The 20,561-nt window shown below is 45.4% G+C and overlaps 1 protein-coding gene across 2 annotated transcripts in view; it reads left to right on the forward strand.

Annotated features, from left to right (window-relative positions):
• Positions 1–20,561, forward strand: part of DAGLB (diacylglycerol lipase beta) — a 29,000-nt gene continuing 8,439 nt past the window's right edge. Inside the window, exons 1-9 of one of the 2 annotated variants that reach the window (XM_083474331.1) lie at positions 1–360; positions 2,838–2,962; positions 9,877–10,028; positions 13,000–13,174; positions 15,079–15,340; positions 15,883–16,008; positions 16,188–16,315; positions 17,926–18,052; positions 18,977–19,060. In XM_083474331.1, coding sequence (XP_083330457.1) covers positions 2,868–2,962; positions 9,877–10,028; positions 13,000–13,174; positions 15,079–15,340; positions 15,883–16,008; positions 16,188–16,315; positions 17,926–18,052; positions 18,977–19,060 — 1,149 coding nt within the window. In that variant the 5' untranslated portion in view covers positions 1–360; positions 2,838–2,867. Of the gene's footprint in view, positions 414–2,837; positions 2,963–9,876; positions 10,029–12,999; positions 13,175–15,078; positions 15,341–15,882; positions 16,009–16,187; positions 16,316–17,925; positions 18,053–18,976; positions 19,061–20,561 lie in introns of both variants that reach the window. The other variant, XM_083474330.1, reaches the window with a different exon arrangement.

The following is a 20,561-nucleotide window of genomic DNA, read 5'->3' on the forward strand; positions in this document are numbered from 1 at the left end:
TGGGGAGGGCATCCGCTCAAGAGTCCTCCAAAACATCAGGTTGAAGAAAGCTGTCCTTAAAAGTTAAATTCCTGGGCAAATATTTATCCGGCGCATGGAGGCGTCTAATCAGAACCGGCGTGCTTGCGTGGAACCCTCTCCGCTTAATGCGTACCTCTTTGGCATGAAGCCCCGGCAGCTCCGCGTGCTCTTCTCTGCGCACGCTCGCCTTCCGACGCCCCCGCAACAAGAGCGGCAGCAAATACACACCCCCACGTGCCCGAGGAGGGCGCGTGCGTAGATGAAAGTGGCCAGTGGTGGTGAGAGGCAGGAGCCGGAATCGCGGCGCGGACGTCAGTGCGTCATGACGCCGTGTTGTCAGTAAGTGACCTGCTTTTTGAGCGAGAGGCGTAGAGAGAGCCGGTGGGGAGCAGGTAAGAGACGGGCAATTCTGGAGCCGCAGTAGGGGGCGCTGTGGCGAGGGCAGCTTCTTGGGTGAGGGAGACTTGAAAGGGGGCGGGAGGGGGGTGCAGTCCCCGGATGTAACTGGAATAGGTATGGGGGCTTTCTAGGCAGGAATAGGTTAGGGGGCTCTTTAGGTGGTAATGGGTTAAGGGACTCTCTAGGCGAAAATAGGTTAGGGGGCTTTCCAGGCAGGAATAGATTAGGGGGCTTTTAAGGCAGGAATGGGTTAAGGGGCTCTTTAGGCGAAAGTAGGTTAGGGGGCTTTCTAGGCATGAATAGGTATGGGGGCTTTTAGGCAGGAATGGGTTAACAGGCTCTCTAGGCGGGAATGGGTTTGGGGAATTTTTAGGCAGGAATAGGTTAGGTAGGGGGCTGTTTAAGTGGAAATGGGTTAAGAGGCTCTCTAAGTGGGAATAGGTTAGGGGCATCTCTGCACATCACATGAGTAAAGCCCCGTTTAGGGAAGCTTTTAATGTTTAATAGTCTATTGTATTTTAATATTCTGTTGGAAGCTGCTCAGGGTGGCTGGGGAAACCCAGCCAGATGGGCAGGGTATAAATAATAAATTATTATTATTACTGTATTAATACAGGGGCCCTTGTTTGCATGGTGAAAATGTGGTTTCTTAATTTCCCCAGAGGGGTGTTTGTGTGGCAGACGGGTTGGGGAAAGGCAGAGGGCATCTATAAGCAGTACCACAACACTTAACATATAATAACATTCGAAACACACCCTGCACATTAAAAAAAAGAGTGTGTTGTGGCAGCATGAGAATGAGTGGTGCAATTGTGGTAGAAGAAGCACTTGTGGGTTTATGAAAGGTTGCTCTTGCCGGTGAAAGTTTGTGCTACAAGCCTGAGTCTGCGAGAGGAAAGGACGCCCCATTGCACTTCCTGGGGGCTTGCTGCCAAGCAAGTGTATACAAGATCGTAGCTGTAATTCGGTTGCAGTAAATGCAACAAAGAGGCTTGTGGGACTTGAAAGATTAACAGGCTTAACGTGGACTCTGGTCCCTGAAAGCTTATGCTATGAGGCTCTTTGACGAGTTTGCTGTAACAGACTAAGAGTCTTGTGGTGCCTTAAAGGCTAACAGAGTTGCTATAACCTTTCATAGACTAAAGGCTGCTTTGGACCAGAAAAGCATATGCCACAATATAAGGCCTTGGTGTTTAAGGTGTCACCTCTTAAATGGGTGTATTCATGTTTTGGAGAAAGTCTCCCCTTTAGGGAAACTTTTAATGTTTGACGAACTATTGTATTTTAATACTTTGTTGAAAGCCGCCCAGAGTGGCTGGGGAAACCCAGCCAGATGGGCGGGGTATAAATAATAAATTATATTATTATTATTATTATTATTAAGCCGCAGGGCTTCTCTGGTGCTTTTTCAATCAAATGTGTGGTAATGTTAATAATAATAATAATAATAATAATAATAATAATAATAATAATAATATCTTTATTGTCATTGCCCCCTCTCGGGGACAACGAAATTACTTCGTTGTTAAGGCAGTAGACTGGATGTTAAGGCAGTAGACTGGATGGAGATTTTGGTTGATGGTGATGAGGAGAGCAAGCGAGAGGTAATTCAATATGTTGTGATCCTGGGAGGGTGATCCTGACAGTGCAAAATGTATGAAAGGGAAGGAAGGCTTTTAGACTATGAAAGTAGCCTGGGTGATTTTACAGGGGCAGATTGGATAGGAAAAAAGAACAGGTACAGTTTGCCATATACCAGAGGTTTTCAACCTTTTTGAGTCCATGGTTTCCTTGACCCTTCTGTGGCATCCCTGTGGGGCTCAGGAGCCCAGTTATGTCACCCCTCACCTGCAGAGCTGGCAGCCTCTCACCCTTTTTCAAACACCCTCCCTTGTGGAGTGTTCCCTCAGCCTCCTCTCCCCTCTCCTTGGGACTCCTCTGGGCAGCTGCAGCTGCTGCCCCTGTCTCTGAGCTGCTCCCCCAAAGAGAGGTGCCTCACTGCCCCACAGGGGCCTGGGAAGCACCCCTGACCAGCCCCAGGGGCACCATTCGCCTGGGGAGCTTGTAGCCAGGGCTGCTACAAGGATCAGCTGTGCAAGCCTTTGGGAGGCAGAGACGCAATAGGGCATCAGAGGAGGGAGGGAAGGAAAGGAGGCCAGAGGCCAGTGTTGCCTGCAGCACTCCTGACTATCATTCAAGGCACCCCAGGGTGCCACAACACACTGTTTGAAAACCACCGCCATATGCCATTAGATCTAAAAATTGACCCAGAACCATTGATTGGGGGAAAGGAGGAGAGTTGGTTCAAAACCCGACTTTAATTGGTTTCATTGTATTTGGAACAAAAACAGATGTTTATATTTGGGCCGGAAAGGTATACTCGCAAGATTCTATAGTGTTTGTATGCTCTCCTTCAGAAGCTGAGGATCCACACCAGTGCATCCACAATGCCTGGGATGGTGATGTTTGGAAGGCGCTGGGCCATTGGAAGTGACGACTTTGTCTTCCCAGGAGCCTTTGAACTTTTCATCAGGTTGATCTGGTAAGATTTGCTGCTTAACATATTAATGTTGTCAGAAATGAACTAGGCACTACTTGGGGAAAATAAGCACTGCTTAAATTTTTAAAAAGGGGTTTTAGCAATTGAGCTCATGTAGAAGTTGTACTTATTCCCCTGGGAATTCTGGTCTTTCTTGTGTTGCGCTGATGTAATGGTTTAAAAGTAAGAGGAAACCTTTCTGTGCGTACCTGTCTGGATTTTAAAGCAAGTTCTGGGGCAAATCAGTAATGAGCTGCCATTTGAGTCAAGGACTGTAAATAAGGGTGTGTCTGTGAAGAGGTTTCACTCCTGTTCTAACTGTGGTTAACTCCCAACCAGTGGGCTGAATACTATAATTCAGTAAGGTAGCTAGGAATCTAGGGAGGCGGTTGGAGGATGGATGGCGGCTAACAGATTGAGGTTGAATCCTGACAAGACAGAAGTACAGTGGTACCTTGGTTTGCAACCGTTTTGGATTACAACCATTTTGGATTACAACCACGTCAAACCTGGAAGTGTGTGTCCCTTTTTTTGTTATTACAACCCAATTTTTTAAAAATTACAACACTTTTTTTTTCTTGGAGGCCTCATTGGCGAACATGTGCCTTGGGTTACAACCTGTTTTGGTTTACAACCAGACCTCCGGAACGGATTATGGTTGTAAACCAAGGTACCACTGTACTGTTTTTGGGGAACAGGGGGTGGGTGGGTGGGTATGGAGGACTCCCTGGTCCTGAACGGTCCTGAAGGACCAGGTGCGCAGCCTGGGAGTCATTTTGGACTCACAGCTGTCCATGGAGGTACAGGTCAATTCTGTGTCCAGGGCAGCTGTCTACCAGCTCTATCTGGTGTGCAGGCTGAGACCCTACCTGCCCGTGGACTATCTCGCCAGAGTGGATCATGCCCTGGTTATCTCCCACTTGGACTACTGCAATGCGCTCTACGTGGGGCTACCTTTGAAGGTGACCCAGAAACTACAACTAATCCAGAATGCGGCATCTAGACTGGTGACTGGGAGCAGCCGCTGAGACCACATAACACCGGCCCTGAAAGACCTAAATTGGCTCCCAGTACATTTCTGGGCACAATTCAAAGTGTTGGTGCTGACCTTTAAAGCCCTAAACGGCCTTGGCCCAGTATACCTGAAGGAGCGTCCCCATCGTTCTGCCCGGACACTGAGGTCCAGCGCCGAGGGCCTTCTGGCGGTTCCCTCACTGTGAGAAGCGAAGTTACAGGGAACCAGGCAGAGGTCCTTCTCAGTAGTGGCGCCCACCCTGTGGAATGCCCTCCTATCAGATGTCAAAGAGGTAAACAACTATATGACATTTAGAAGACATCTGAAGGCAGCCCTGTTTAGGGAAGTTTTAATGACTGATATTTTAATGTATTTTTAACCTTTTGTTGGAAGCCGCCCAATGGCTGGGGAAACCCAGCCAGATGGGCGGGGTAGAAATCAACAACAACAACAACCACCACCTTTCTGGCATCCTCACAGAACTACAGTTCTCACCTCGTTCTTTATTAGAGGAAGATTCTAAACTGGCATTACTGCCAACTAAGCATGCCAGTGTCACAGTTAGCAGTAAATGTTGGAGCTGGCCTCAACAAGGGCCCCATACCTATATGCTAATTGTGAAAATGCTGCATAATCAACTGCGTTGCGACCATATTTTGAAAAATGTGTATGTTCCCCATGCTGATCTCTATCAGCTGTACCATTTAGTATTCTCAAATCCCCCTGCCTTGTAAATGAAACTAAACAGAGTCCTACATAATTAACATTGTGTACCTTTGGAAACCGTCCCAATGACTGCAAGTATCTGATTCCCGTATCAGGTGGTAATGGACTTATAAACTTAAATCATTGCTCCTTTGCATGCATTGAAATCTCCTGCAGTAAGGAGTGCAGCAGGATATAAAGGTTCTAAGGCAGGCATCCCCAAACCTGGCCTCCAGATGTTTCGGGACTACAATTCCTATCATCCCAGACCACTGGTCCTGTTAGCTAGGGATGATGGGAGCTGTAGTCCAAAAACATCTGGAGGGCCGAGTTTGGGGATGTCTGTTCTAAGGCCTTAATATAGTTGTCACAGATCGGATCCAGGCACTCTTGGAGGAAACTGATTTTTCTAGGTGCGTTTCAGTTGGGATTTAGGCCCGGTTTTGGCGCAGAAACTGCTTGAGTTGCCCTGTATGATGATGACCTTAGTTGGGAGAAAGACAGGAGAAATCTGGCCCTGTTAATTCTCCTTGACCTCTCAGTGACCTTCAATACCATCAACCACGGTATCCTTCTGTAGTGGCTATCTGAGTTGGGGATGAATAGCACTGCTTTGTGGTGGTTCCGATCCTACTTGGATGGTTGTTTCCAGAATATGATGCTTGGGGAGTGCTGTTCAGTTCCAGGGAGTGTTCAATGCAGGGTTCCTTGTGGTTCAGGCTTACCCCTCAAGCTGTTTCACATCTACATGAGACCGCTGAGTGGAGTCATCTGGAGTTTTGGACACAGCTCTACTTCTCCTTTACTTCTGCAAGTGTGACAACGGATGTACTGGACCAATGTCTCACCTCAGTAATGGAGTGGATAAATAAACTGAAATTCAATCCAGATAAGATTGAGGCAGTGTTAGTGGGTGGTTCCCTAGACTGTATAGATGGGAGGTGGCCTGCTGGTGATGGGGTTACACTTCCTCTGAAGGAGCGTGTTCACAGCTTGGAGGTTCTTTCGGGTCCATTGCTGTCTCTTGAGGCTCAGGTGGCATCAGTGGTGCAGAGTGTCTTCCATCAGCTTTGGCTGGTGGCCCAGCTGTGCCCCTATCTGGAGAGGGATAGGCTACCTTCTGTCATATGTGCTCTGGAAACCTCTAGGTTAGATTAAAAGGTAAAGGTAAAGGACCCCTGACAGTTAAGTCCAGTTGCAGATGACTCTGGGGTTGCGGCACTCATCTCGCTTTACAGGCCGAGGGAGCTGGCGTTTGTCTGCAGTTTTTCCGGGTCATGTGGCCAGCATGACTAAGCTGCTTCTGGTGAACCAGAGCAGCGCACGGAAACGCCATATACCTTCCCGCCAGAGCGGTACCTATTTATCTACTTGCACTTTGACATGCTTTCGAACTGCTAGGTTGGCAGGAGCTGGGACCGAGCAACGGGAGCTCACCCCGTCCCGGGGATTCGAACCGCCGACCTTCTGATTGGCAAGCCCAAGAGGCTCAGTGGTTTAGACCACAGCGCCACCCATGTCCCTTATCTAGGTTAGATTACTGCAGTGCATTTTACGTGGGGCTGCCTCTGATGATGGTTCAGAAACTTCAGCTGGTGTAGAATTGCTCACCAGGGAAAGACTGTTTGAGCATATGACAATCTGTGAATAAGATCCGTGATCTGCTCAAGTGGAAGCAAGGATGCCTTCCCTTCTACATTCTCCTTTCTGACTGTGATAGCTGTGATCTGAGTGTGTCTTCAAAATGTTGAAGAGGCAACACCCTGTTCTGAATTTATTTAGCTTTCGTTTTCATGATGCCCTGAAATTTACACTTTTTCAGCAGCTCCTGCTGGCTATCTCTCCTTTTTGTTCTTGGGCTCTTTTGTTCATCTTTGGATGAGGGAGGTTAATAAGAAGAATATTTATAAGCTGGGCTTCTCTCCTGACATTTTGGGCATTTATGGGCTAAATAAGGCCAAAGTTGTTATTCAAAGATCAGTTGACTTAGATCAACAGCATCTGATAACTGCAACTAACAAATAATTGTTCTCCACTTCTTAATATCTCATTAAACTGTGTAGAATCATGGCAGCTTTGTACTTTGCGCATTAACTGTCTCAAAGTATAGGAGAGCATTTAACTTTCCTCATTGTAATTTGCTGCCTTTGGCACCGGTAGAAAGACAATTCAGCAAAAACCCCAGGAAATGAACAACCATTTTTGTGTGGAGCTGGAGCAACAAAATCTGTTGAACATGCTCTCCTGCACTGTGATTTATATGGTGAGTGTAGTGAGAAATTGATTCTCCCTCTACTAAGAGCTCTTACAGGAAGATCCCTGGAGATTCAGTATTGTTTTACTTAAAGAATGTTTCCTTCTATATTACTGAAAGTGCTGCTGATTTTTTCCTGGCTTCAGTGCAGATCAGGAGAAATTTTCTGCTGGCTTCTTGAGACGAAAGAAAAAGTATTATTTCTTCCAGGTATTCTATAGGAAGCACCTCATAAATGGAAAGCCATTGATAAAAACGGAAGAAAGAATAATCCATTGATAGATTTCCCCCCATCATGAATTGGTCCAATCTCCATTTGAAGCCATGTAAATTAGCGGCCACGGTCTCTTCTTTGTGGCAGCGAATTCCGTATGTTAGCTATGTGCTGTTCCTCAGATCCCTGTCGGACCATGACTGCATTTAGTGGCAAGCAGCTCTAGCGCATCCTGAGCATTTTGAGGGCTGTAGCCATGTTGAGAGCAGAGCAGTGAATTTCCCTGTAGCTGTCACTCACAGTTGAAACCAGGTTACTAGATCAGCAGTGGGATGCAGATGGACCTATATCCAGGCATTTCTGAGCTCATTTCCATAAGTCTTCCGAGGCAAGTCACACAGCAGCAATCGGTGAAGTGAGGGCACCCTCACCTGATCATCCATCGCCTGTGTTGCAGCTGGTTACTAGGAAATGGGGGTGCTTGGTTGGGGTGCAGTTTGGGTGAGCACCACCTTCCTGCTCCCCTTCTACCATCAGTAACTAGCAGCAATGGGGGCAATAGGGAGGTCAGGTGAGCACTGCCACCCCACTGACAGCTTGGCTGAAGGTACAGCCAATGATCAACTTTTCCCGTCAAATTCAAGCTTGAGAGCAAAAGCTGCTTACATTTTAGCTAACGAACTCTCAAGAATCTAGCCTCAATCCTAATTCTTCTTATCTGGAAGTAAGCGCCATTGAATTCAGTTGGATTTCCAACTGAGCAGGAATGGTTAAGGCTTGCACTGTGGAACAAATGCATATTTTGGGTTGAATGCACCGTTCTGATTTTACAGCACGCCCAACTAGCACAGTTTTCAGTTTCATTCAGAGGTTGTTGATGTGAAGCAAAGGGCATTTGGAAAATTGAATTCATGAGTGATTTTATAAGATGTCTAGGGCTTAATGAGAGGGAAGCTTTCCTCGAGAATGCTTGTCAATGGAAAAGAATATTTTTAAAAGATAGGTAGAAGGATGACTATTTTACCAAATGCACACTGCTTGCTTTTGTGTTCAGTTTATCCCATGGAAATAAGGCTGTGCAAGGCAGATCTTATTTGTGTGACAACCTCAGGTATACAAAAATGCTGTCACTCAAGCAGAGTTAAGTGGTTGTGTAACGTTAATTACTTGTTGCAGCACAACAGAAGGTTTCGGCCTTGCTATCCCTGAAGGAGGATACTTAATTGATTTAAATTGCTATGGTTGTTTTGAACAATAGACACTACGGGCTAATGCCTTATTTCCCCCCCCCCCCCTGCTGTGTTGTCCTGGGAGATGCAACAGCCTATCAGATTAGGCTAATTGTAGTAAATTCCTTTTTTTCTGTACCCTTCCAAATTAGCTTAGTGAAAATGCAACTCTTGGATGAAATGAGGTTGCAGTCCAACAGGGGCGGAGAACGTTTTTCAGTCCAGGGGCCACATTCCATCATGGGAAGCCTTTTGGGGGCCACTTGCAAGTGGTCGGTGGACCCTGAAGCAAAAGTGGGTTGAACAATTATTAATATGTTTACATGCTACTTTTCTGCCTGAAAGGGACTCAAGGTGGCTTACAGCTAAAATAGAAACAGCAAAAAATATGGGGGGGGGGAGGACTCAGTCATTAAAAACAATTAGACTTCAATGGAATTAAAATGCCATTACAATACACAGGTCATTACAATAAAAACAGACCACCCTTTCTGTATAGTCAGTTCCCAAAAGAAAGTATTCACCAAGATCATGAAACTCTTACCCTCAGGGCTATGAGTTTGAGTCCCACACTGGACAAAAGATTCCTGCGTTGCAGGGGGTTGGACCAGATGACCCTCGTGGTCCCTTCCAACTCTACTATGAACCTGCCAGTGGAAGGACAACAAGGCGGGAGCCAGTCTAATTTCTCTAGGAAGAGATTTCCAAAGTTTGGGAGCAGCCACCGGGAAGTCCCTCTCCTACATCCCTACCAAGCGCGCCTGTGAGGGTGGAGGGATTGAGAGAAAGCCATTGCCTGAAGATCTTAAAGCCCCGGCAGGTTCATATGAGGGAATATGGTCTTTCAGAAAGCCTGGACCTAAACCGCATAGGGATTTATAGATGATAACCATCACTTTGAATTGTGCCTGGAAACAGACTGCTAACCCGTGGAGCTGTTGTAGCAAGCCATAACCAGCCCCCGGTCCACCATTGGGCTGCAGCTCTGTGAGCCAGTTGAAGTTTATGAGCACTTTTCGAATCCAGCCCTACACAGAGCATGTTTCAGTAATCCAAATGGGGTGTAACCAAGGCGTGTGTCACCGTCGCCAAATCAGGTATCTCAAGGAACAGGCTTCTTTATGCAATAGGCCACATTCCAGGCACGCGGAAGCCAGAGGTTTTTGTGCGTAAACACACACATGTACTTTTCCATCTGCCAGCCGGCCGGCAGGGGGCATTATCAAAGTTCAAGGACACTTTCCAACAAGGAAAAGCCCCTGATGTGGGTGCAGAGCAGTGCCAGTGAGAGGCATGGCCGGGGAGGAGTGTGTCCTAGGGGAAAGTCCCAAGGGCCAGATGGAAAGGCCTGGAGGGCCACATTTGCCCCCAGGTCTGAGGTTCCCCACCCTGTATATTTCTTCTAAGTGCATTAATATAGGATTTCACTGAGGATGTGCATTGTGGCCCAGGCTTCCTTCCTAGTTGACGTCTTGTGCCTTCTTCTTTTTGATCTCGCAGGTGGATTGGAATTCTGGTTTTGTACTCCATCCACAAAGGGCAGTTTAACTGCGCCGGTGGAGCGTTGCTGCACAGTTACCTGCTGGTCCTCCTCATTCTCCTGGCAGCCATAATATGTGCTTTGTGTTCTATTTTGTATGTCAGCATGCAAGGTGAGTGGCGTTCTGCATCGCATTACAATTGTTTAGCCAATTGTATGAAAAGCAAAGTGATGCCCATCCAAACTGCTCTCAAATTGCCAATAAAGAGGCTTGGCATCCATCATTAATACAGCAAAGGTGGCTGGGGAGGCCAAGTTGTTGTTGTTGTTGTTATTATTATTATTATTATTATTCTGAATTCCTTGGCTCCCGAACAAATCGGCTCCCGAACAATCGAAACCCAGAAGTGAGTGTTCCGGTTTCCGAACGATTTTCGGAAGCCGAACGTCTGACGGGGCCCCCGCTGCTTCCGATTGGCTGCCTTGGTTTCCAAACATTTTGGAAGTTGAATGGACTTCCAGAACAGATTCCATTCAACTTCCAAGGTACGATGTCTCTTAGGTGGTGAGCGCACAGCAGGCAACTATTTTGTTGTGAATGCATCGTGCAGCATCCAGCAAATTATAATTCTCAGTGTTCAGTTGAAATAATGGCAGCGATGTTTGGAGATTGGTTAGTAATAACTCTTTCCCTCCGATTATTAAAACTCAGCCAGAGGAAAAATGTTTCATTTTTAAAGCAGTTCAGGGATGGTGCATTTTCCCTTCCCCCCATGGGAGACTTGGCAGCACTCGCCCTCTTACCTGCATTTAGATGTCAGGTTAAGACTTATTTTGTGCTTCAGGCCTTTGGAAATGGCCCAGTTAAGAATGGCACTCCCCCCCCCCCCGCTCTTGGATTGCTGTTTTACAATGCACGATGGTTTTAGGGGATATTGCCGTATTACATTTTAATGAATTGTTTGCATGCTGCCCAAAGGGCTTTCAGGCTGAAGGGTGGGATATAAATGTAATAAATAATAACCTTTGAAGTTTGTGTCAGTTTTTTTTATTAGTAATAAAAGGTCGTAAGTTTTACTATTTATTAAATGTGTGCTATTCAGAACATATTATGTATACATGTGTGTATGTCCCATTAGAGGTGTGTGTGTGTGTATCATGTTTGTGTGTGTTGTATCCATTTGTGCAGCCAAATTTTGCCCTCCTCACTTCTCCCCTGCAGCCCTCCAGATATTCTCAGAATCTGCTCTGGAGGGTTGAGGGTTCACGGGGAGAGGACAGGACAGTCCCATTGGACACAGTCCATATAAAATCTACAATAGTGTGTGTTCTGTATTGTAGTCATTTTCATCAGGAATAATTTTATTATCGACAGACGGTATAGGTATTTTTATTTAATTATTGCATATCAACTCTGTTATAAGTGTGTTTCCCATCCCAAATGGTCAGGTTCAGTGCCGTATGTTGTTATCAGCCGATCAATGGCTTATCGCCACAATTGCTTTGCTCCACCGCAATTTTTGGAGGTTGCTGGGAATCATGAGTGGGGCGAGTGCTGTTATGCTTCGGTCCTGCTTGTGGGTTTCCCAGAGGCATCTCCCTCGGGAGGTGGCAGGCTCTCTTTCTTTGGGGGGTTTTCAAGCAGAGTTCGGATGGCCATCTGCCATGGATGGATTAGCTGAGATTCCTGCCTTGCAGGGGGTTGGACTAGATGAGCCTTAGGGGTCCCTTCCAACTCCACAGTTCTATGATTCCATGATCTGGTTGGCCACTTTGAAAACAGGATGCTGGACTAAATGGTCCACTGGCTTGGTCCATGGCTTCTTATGTTCCTGCATCACTTTCTGGAATTGGACGCATCTTTGCATCTTGCATTGCAGGATTTATTCCCTTATCTACAGACGAAGCCCTAAATCTAGAATAATGTTGTGTTTAGTTTGTTAACTAGGGCAGTGGACACCTAGGTTCTGCCTGGGTGAGGCGAGAGCAGCTGCAGCTCATCCTTGTTAACACTAAACCTTGGTTTGGCATTACGTTCGGGCACAGCCTTTGTGTCTTTGGTGATACAAACTGAATAGGCATGCTTTCTTGGAATTTGTACAGACATAGTTCACCACATAATAATAATAATAATAATAATAATAATAATAATAATAATAATACATTTTCTTTATACCCCACCCTCCCCAGCCAAGACCAGGCTCAGGGCAGCTAACAACCAATAATAAAAACAAGTTGATTGAAATACAACTTAAAAAACAGGATTAAAATACAACATTAAAATGCAGCCTCATCACAGGAGGAGAAAGGAAAAAAGAAAGAGGGGGAAGGAATCAAATTGATTCCAAGCCAAAGGCCAGGCGGAACAACTCTGTCCTACAGGCCCTGCGGAAAGAAATCAGATCCTGCACTTTATGCATTGTGAATACTATAAACAATACCTTCTAACTGGAGAGAGATCGAGATCCTTAGTTTCGTTTCATGCACACTTTTCTCTGTTTCTTAGATGAATGTTCAAAGGCTGCTGCAAGGCTTAGCCTGCAGCCCTATGTCCACTTAACCTGGGAGCAAGCCCCCATTGAATTCTGTGGAGGCTATGTCTGAGTAGACATATTTAGGAGTGTTCCACTCTACTGCTGTGAAGTGTTTATTAGGGCTAGCTTATGCTATCTGTTTGACATGCCCATATGTGAATATCTTCCCTTTATCCATATTAACACATTGCTTTATTGCTTGTGACGTAGTCATTATCTGCAAAGCTTGTCTTCCTGTTTTTTCCCCTTTTTCAGAGGTATGGGCAATGTTATGTACTGAAGTTCTCACCCTGGGCCAGCAGGGGGATACTGTAGATAGTTATGCAAATGAAGGATCGAAAGTGACGATCAGTGATTGGATAGTTTAGAAAGTTGTTACAGTAACGTGGTACTGGAGCTCTATATAAGCAGGCTGACTGAGCCCTTCAGTTCAGTTCTGTCCTGGCCTGTGAATAAACAAGAGCTGTTTGAAGAATTGCTGTGTCGTCTGATATGTTCACCCACAACTTAACAGGCAACACGAACATTTAGGCCACAATTATGCTTGCAATGTCCCTTTTGAAACCAGAGAAACCATTTTATGCTTCTTACTTCAACTGTAACTTCCAGGAACCATTTCCAACCCTGGGCCAAGAAAATCTCTTCCTAAACTGCTGTATCTGCGCTTGGCCCTCTTCTTGCCAGAGCTGGTCTGGGCTGTTGTCGGAGCCATATGGGTGTCGGACCGCAGAGTGAATTGCGCAGGGGCTATGATAAGTGCCATATTTGGAACAGTCATTGCCAGGTAAGGATGTTCCGCTGCCTCCGCCTAGGTGTCTCTGGGTTGGGTGTTAGCATACCTAAGTATCCTTGCCCTATCTGGCGGCTTCCACATATTGTTGGGCTCCCAACTCTCATGCACCCCAGCCAGCATGGCTAAGGGTCAGGGATATTGAGAGTTATATTGTCGTTTATATTTATTAGATGCTTTCCTCACTAAAGTGACCCAAGACAACGTATACAGTATAAGGTTGCAGGGAACCAGGCAGAGGGCCTTCTTGGTAGTGGTGCCCGCCCTGTGGAACGTCCTTCCGTCAGATGTCAAAGAAATAAACAACTATCTGATATCTGAAGGCAGCCCTGTTTAGGGAAGTTTTAAAATGTTTGATGTTTTATCGTGTTTTTAGGATTTTGTTGGGATATTAATATTCTCTGGGGAGTCGCCCAGAGCGGTTGGGGTATGTATGTATGTATGTATAAATAAATAACACCAAAACCAGTTACAACAAATAGCTACAAAAACCTTAAAAAATGTATCTCTACAAATAGCAGACTGGTCTTACAGATCCTGCCCCACTAAAAGAGGCTGCAAGTACAGTGGTACCTCGGTTTACGAACTTAATCCATTCCGAAAGTCCGTTCTTAAACCAAAACCGTTCTTAAACCGAGGTGCGCCTTTCCCTAATTAGGCCTCCCGCCGCCGGTGCCCTTCCACCGTTTGGATTCCGTTCTTAGACCAAGGTAAAGTTCTCAAACCAAGATACTATTTCCGGTTTTGCGGAGTTTGTAAATCAAAATGTTCTTAAACTGGACTGTTCTTAACCCAAGGTACCACTATACTTGAAAGTACTTAAGGACTAAAAGCCTGGGGGAGAAGAAAATTTTTGCTTGACGCCTAAAAATAAAGATGGTGCCTGGCCGGCCTCCCTGAAGAGAGCACACCACAAGCAGAAGACCCACCATTTGGGGGGGGTCGTTCTTGTGTAGCCACACTCCTGTGGATGATGCACACAGAGAAGAGCCCCAGATTACAATCACAGGGTCTGGGTTGGTTCATTGGGGAGAGGTGGCCCATATAGTTCAACAACATCTGGAGAACCCCAGAATAGGAAAAGCTGGTGTACTGTATTTTTCCGTCTATAAGACGCCCCCATGTACAGTGGTGCCTCGTAAGACAAAATTAATCCGTTCCGCGAGTCTCTTCGTCTAGCGGTTTTTTCGTCTTGCGAAGCAACCCTATTAGCGGATTAGCGCTATTAGCGGTTTAGCGGCTATTAAAGGCTTAGCGGCTTAGCGGCTAAAAGGCTATTAGCGGCTTAGCGGCTTAGAAAAAAGGGGGAAAGCGAAAAAAATTGCAAGACTCGCAAGACTTTTTCATTTTGCGAAGCAAGCCCATAGGGAAATTCGTCTTGCGAGGCGCATCGAAAAACGGAAAACCCTTTCGTCTAGCGGGTTTTTCGTCTTGCGGGGCACCACTGTATAAGATGCCCCCTATTTTGGGGGACTCAGATTTAAGAAAATGGGGGGGAGATGTATCCGTGTATAAGACGCCCCTAATTTTTGACATTATTTTTTAGGGAAAAAACCTAGTCTTATACACGGAAAAATACAGTAATTGGATATTTCTGTTCAATTACATGCAGTTCTTGGACGTGGATTATCTTGGGGCCTCTTCCATTGCCACTGGTCTGGGCAAAACGGTTGCAGGCAGGAGTTCCCCAGGGCTCATTTCTCAAAACGCATCTCCTGCGGATGCTTCTATCCACCACTAACCTCTGCCAGTACAAACATTGCGGTGGGTTTTTTTCCCTGTTTGTTGGAACTTGGAATTTCTTGGCGCAGGTTCCTAGAGCGTGTGAACTGAGCTGGCGTGTCGTGAACAGTCCTCGCCAGCCAGAGTTCATGCAATTCTTCCCTTCTGCCCGGCAGCTGGATTATCATTGTTTTTACCGTGGCGGCCATCGTCATCGTCTTTGACCCGCTTGGCGGAAGGAAGACGGTGTACCTTCCCGATTGCGCCAATCGCGACCTGGAGAGCAGCCAGTCAGGCCAGCTGTTTTACAATGTTAAGAAGTCTGCGACTCGCGTCTGGGAGAAAAGAATCCGATTGATGTGTTGTTGCATCGTGCAAGATGACGACCACCGAGTCGCTTTTACAACCATTGCTGAGCTTTTCCGCACTTACTTCTCGGTAAGAAGGAAATGCTTGCTTTTCCCCATATATTTTTTTTCCAGAGAAAGGAGCCCAAGGTGGGCTTAAGGGTGATGGACATAGGGGTCATCTCTGATACTAGGCTAAGCCACATGAGCAGCCCTAAGAATATCTGGGTAAGAGGGTAAAAGGTTTGCTCTTTGTTCGTAATGGTGATGTGTCTCTCATATATGTGCTTTTAAAAATAATTTGCTGTGTATGACATCAAGCATGTTTGAAAGGACCAATCATATGTTTTTCTTTTGCTCCTCAGTACCTTTTGTGTGTGATACTGAGGTTCTCTGTACAGGCGACTCCTAATTTCTGTGGGGGTTACATTCCAAGGCACTGCATGTTTAAGTGAAATCAGATATATTTGAAACGCCATTGGAAAAGCCTGCAAACACCCCCCTTTTTGTGAGGTTTTTGGGTCACTTCTGGGCTCAGCGCATGCGTGATTCTGCTCATATTGGATGTGCCAAATACAGTCGCTGTAAATGTTTTTGTTTTCTTCTGAACGTTACCTGTCGCTTTCTCTGCAGGACACTGACTTGGTGCCAAGTGACGTTGCAGCAGGGCTGACTCTTCTCCACCAAGAGCAAGATAAAGTGGAAAATTGTCCCAAGGAGCCTGAAGAAATTATTACTCAATCACCATTAACTCCTGCGGTAAGAAAGCTGGAAGTTTTGAACTCATTGTCTGGGTTCAGATGCTGCTCGGATATTCTGTGGGAGGGAAACTCACCTCTGAGGGCCCTGTCTGGTGGAGCACCTCTTAAAATTTCCCACAAATTTCCCATACCCATGTTCAACACCGTAGCCACTTTCACTCTCTGTTCCTTCCCCAGGCTGACGATTTGGATGCAGAATTAGAAAATGCCGCTCACTACATGAAGTTTGCCGTGGCTACTTACGGTTGGGCCTACTACATAATGGCAAACCCTTTTACAGGCCTCTGTAAGCTTAAAGGAGACTGGTAGGTTGATGCACTGTCTAAAACAGATTGGCAAATTTAATTCTTTAATGTGGCATGTTTAAACGCGAGTATTAAATGTGGTGGCTCATCGTATAAGAAAGTTGCTGTTTGCAGTGTAGCATTTGAGAGCGCTCTACTCTGAGGGTTAACTTGTTAACATGTCAAAATATTATTGATGTTTTTCAAAGAATTGCTAGCTTTTTATATAGGTTCAAAAAGCTTGGAAACAGATAATGGGTGGTGTAAACTGAGCTGTATAACTGGGCTGTTTAAAAAATAAAATTGATCTTCATAATGTAGGGGCAGGGAACCTGATGCTCAGCCCAGGCCTCTTTGTGTGGCCCTTACGTCATTCCCCAGGCCGCAACCCTCACTGGCTCTCCTTGGCAACTCCGATGTTTTTACCTGTCTGGGAATGTGTGCTTAAACTCTGGCAATGCCTCTTGCTTGCCTGAATGGGGGACTGAGTCACAGGAGTGGAAATAAGAAAATCCCCGGTAGATCAGATGAAAATCCCATCTAGTCATAGATAGGATCATAGAGTTGGAAGGGACCCTGAGGGTCATCTAGTCCAACCCGCTGCAGTGCTGTCCCATACGGGGATCGAACCTGCAGCCTTGGCGTTATCAGTACCACGCTCTAAGCAATGGAGCTACCCCATCATTTTGTCCCCACATTGGCCACAATTCGGACGTGTGTGCAACAGCACTCTTCGCACTTGTGATTCACAGAAACTGGTATTCAGAGACACGTTGCCCCTGGTTGCAGAGTTTTTCTGCCTTCCCTTTTATTCTCCTTGCCCTCTGTTGTTCTTGCACCTGTGAGGTAGGTCAGTTGGAGAGTTTGAGCAACTGGCGCAAGGTCACCTAGCTGGCTTTGTGCCTGAGTGGGGGATTTGAACCCTGCTCTCCCAGGTCCTTGTGGGTTGCTCCAACCTAGGCTTGTCACTGTGGCATCCTCATTCCATTCAAAATCCCATAAACCCCAGCCAGCTTGTCCAGTAGCCTTATATGATGGGAGTCAAAGTCCACCAACATCTGGAGGGATGGAGGCTCCTCATTCTGCATTGGGAATGAGAACCCAGAGATTGATTGATAGGTGAGGACAGTCCCTCTTACAACTGGGTCGGGGGGAAATGATATTTTAACTTGATTTCCTATGCTTCGGTTATGCAATTTAAGAATTTGCAATGCAACCTATGCGGGTTTTACTCGATAGCAAGTCCCACTGAGTTCAGCAGCACTTACTCCCCATTTCCCTTTATGACTCGCAACGCTGTAGTGGTGAGAGTGCTGGACTCGGACCAGGTTTTGAATTCTCACTCAGCCATGATGGGCACTGGGTGACCTTAGGCCAGTCACTGTCTCTCAGCCAAACCTCCCTCGCAGGGTTGTTGTGAGGGTGGGAATAAATGAGGAGGAGGTGTATGCAGGCCACCTTGAGCTCCTCGGAGGAAATAGTGGGATATAAATCCATTAAATAAACAAAACTGACATGCTAGCAATCTTCATACACTGTGTGCTTGTGAGAGGCTTCTTTTACTTGGGAAGTGTAACCGATTTGAATTTTGCATGTCTCATTTCTTCTTCTTCTGTCTTCCATTTATGAAGTTGTAGAAGCAGCCCAACAGAGACCGACATAATCGGCAGCGATCGTCTTAACATGAATTTTGGAGCGATCTTAAAAATCACAGGACTTCAGTACAGAGATTTCATTCACATCAGCTTCCACAATAAAGTAAGCCGTTGGAACAAAAACAAACCAAGTTGGTTTGTTTAGTAATTTCTTAAGAGGTACCACTGTACATACAAACAGTGCTTTTTTCTTGGGGTACACAGGAGTACGCATACCCCTAAACATTTTGTGAATCTTTGTACTTTCGTCCATTTATGGTACAGTCATACCTTGGTTTTCGAACAGCTTAGTTCTCGAACCTTTTGGCTCCTGAACGCCGCAAACCCGGAAGTGAGTGTTCCGGTTTGCAAACTATTTTTGGAAGCTGAATGTCTGACGGGGCTTCCGATTGGCCGCAGGAACTTCCAGCGGCCAATCGGAAGCTGCACTTTGGTTTTTGAACGTTTTGGAAGTCGAATGGACTTCCGGAACAGATTCTGTTTGACTTCCAAGGTATGACTGTATTTGAACTATCAAATGGTGGTTTTCTTGAGTAAAAATGAGAGTACCCCTAAACATTTTTTTAAGAAAAAAAGCACTGCATAAAAGAATATGCTTGGCCTGTGAGACCCGCTACCACATGACAGTTCAACGGCCACTGCCATAACAGACTTTTTAAAAAGGATACATAACTCTGTAGAGGCTGGATCCATCAGCAGTTACCAGGAGGAGCCAATGAAGCAGGAATTGCATGGAAACCATCTCTCAAGGATGCTGTAGCTGCACCCTGCATTGAGCAAGCAGGGGGTCAGACTGGTGTGACTGGTTTCCATGCAATTCCCACCTTGTTGGCTACTCATCCCGCAGGCAGTCCTCATCATCTGTCAGTCAGAGAGATCCTCACAAAGGGACTGACCTCTCCCTGCTTGACAAGCCTTCCGCAGGCCTTTGGGTGGTGCAGTGGCTGAGCTAAGCGGACCACTGGCATGACCCAGTGTGGAAGATCTCATGCTCCCATGCTCCCATGCCCACCCTTGTGTTTTTTAGATTTATGAGATCCCGTTCTACATTGCACTGGATCACAAAAAAGAGGCCGTCGTCGTCGCTGTGAGAGGAACCCTGTCATTTGAGGTAATATCTGTTTCATAAAATTGAAAAATTGGGAGCACGGCTTACATTACTTTTTGTTTTCTATGGCTTGGCATGGATAATCGCTGGTGAGTTGTTACAGAAATATTAGTTCTGACGTGTTGGGTCAACAAACATAGTTTGGGGATTCTAGCTGGGACTTTTAACATCTAGGGCAGAGGCGAGCAGTGTGGTGCCCTCCTGGCGTTAACTGGATTTCAGCCTCCCATCAGTCCTAGGCAGGAATTATGACTGTTGTCATCCAGCAAAATCTGGAGGGACAAAAATGCTGCTCTAGTATGAATGGGAAGCTTATACAGGAATAACTTGTTTGTACGTCATCTAAATGTGTGGTGCATCCCTGTATATTGCACTTTTATTTTAATCTCCACCGGTTGCATTTTCAGTGGATTTCAAAATAGCTTGGACACCTTTGTGTACACGATGAACCGGCAGCATGTATGCAAAACCCTGTAGTGCCAGATGTAGTACTTGGCATGAGGATCCTCTTCTTACTTATTTATTTTAAAAAACAAATTTTAAAAATTAAATATCTGAAGAAATACTACACAACAAATCAAATGTATCAGGTATATGCAGCAATACTACTATGTCTTTCCACTTCATATATCTCAGAAGTCTAATCTCATTACTTCTTTTGCTGAGAAGTGTATTCCAAAAAATAAAATAAAAATCACAGACTCATTTTAGATTTGATACTTTATTTGGACTATCTCTTTCCTTTGCTTGCTATATTATTATAAACAGTGCCCTCCATAGCCCATATAATCAGCCAAGCATTTTTAAAATTTAGTTTTATTAAATATTTTCTTTGGTTACAAAAGCACGTGCTTTGTCTCTTTCAGCCAAGCATATTTGTTTTGGGTTGTTGTTGTTTTTTTTAAAAAAATTGAGTTATATTGCAAATACATACAAATCAAAACTTTGAAACGTGAAAAGAAAAAAGATTTTAAAAGGTTACAAAGAACAAAAGAAAGAAAAAAGAAAAGAAAGAAAAGCAGAAATCTAAATAAATTACATAAACTAATACAATTAAATCTTAATGAAGATAAAAAAGATCATAGATGGAACAGCGTTAATTCATTCATTATTAAAGGAAGACTTTGCAAATCAAATACATACACTTTAAACAGTTACCTCTTACATATCGTCTGTTTTCCTAAGAAGCTAACACTTCTTAGGTATTTCATTTTTCATATTCTTCTGTTCTTCAGACTGCCAAGCCAAGCCAAGCATATTTGATTCCTCCATTGTCTTGGTCAGTTTCTTTGAAGCCAAAATGAGTGATGATCAGGGGTGGCCAATGTGGTGCCCACCAGATGCCGTTGGACTACAATTCCCATCAGCCCCAATGCTCAATAGTCAGGGATGATGGGAATTGTAGTCCGCAGCATCTGGCGGTCACAATGCTGGCAGCCCATGCTCTAGATGTTAACGTGCCTTCCAGAATATCTTGAGTATAAAAGCCTCTGCCACCTGATGT

Source organism: Podarcis liolepis, assembly GCF_965112155.1.
Source record: "Podarcis liolepis genome assembly, chromosome: 14".
In the NCBI taxonomy this organism is placed as follows: domain Eukaryota; kingdom Metazoa; phylum Chordata; class Lepidosauria; order Squamata; family Lacertidae; genus Podarcis; species Podarcis liolepis.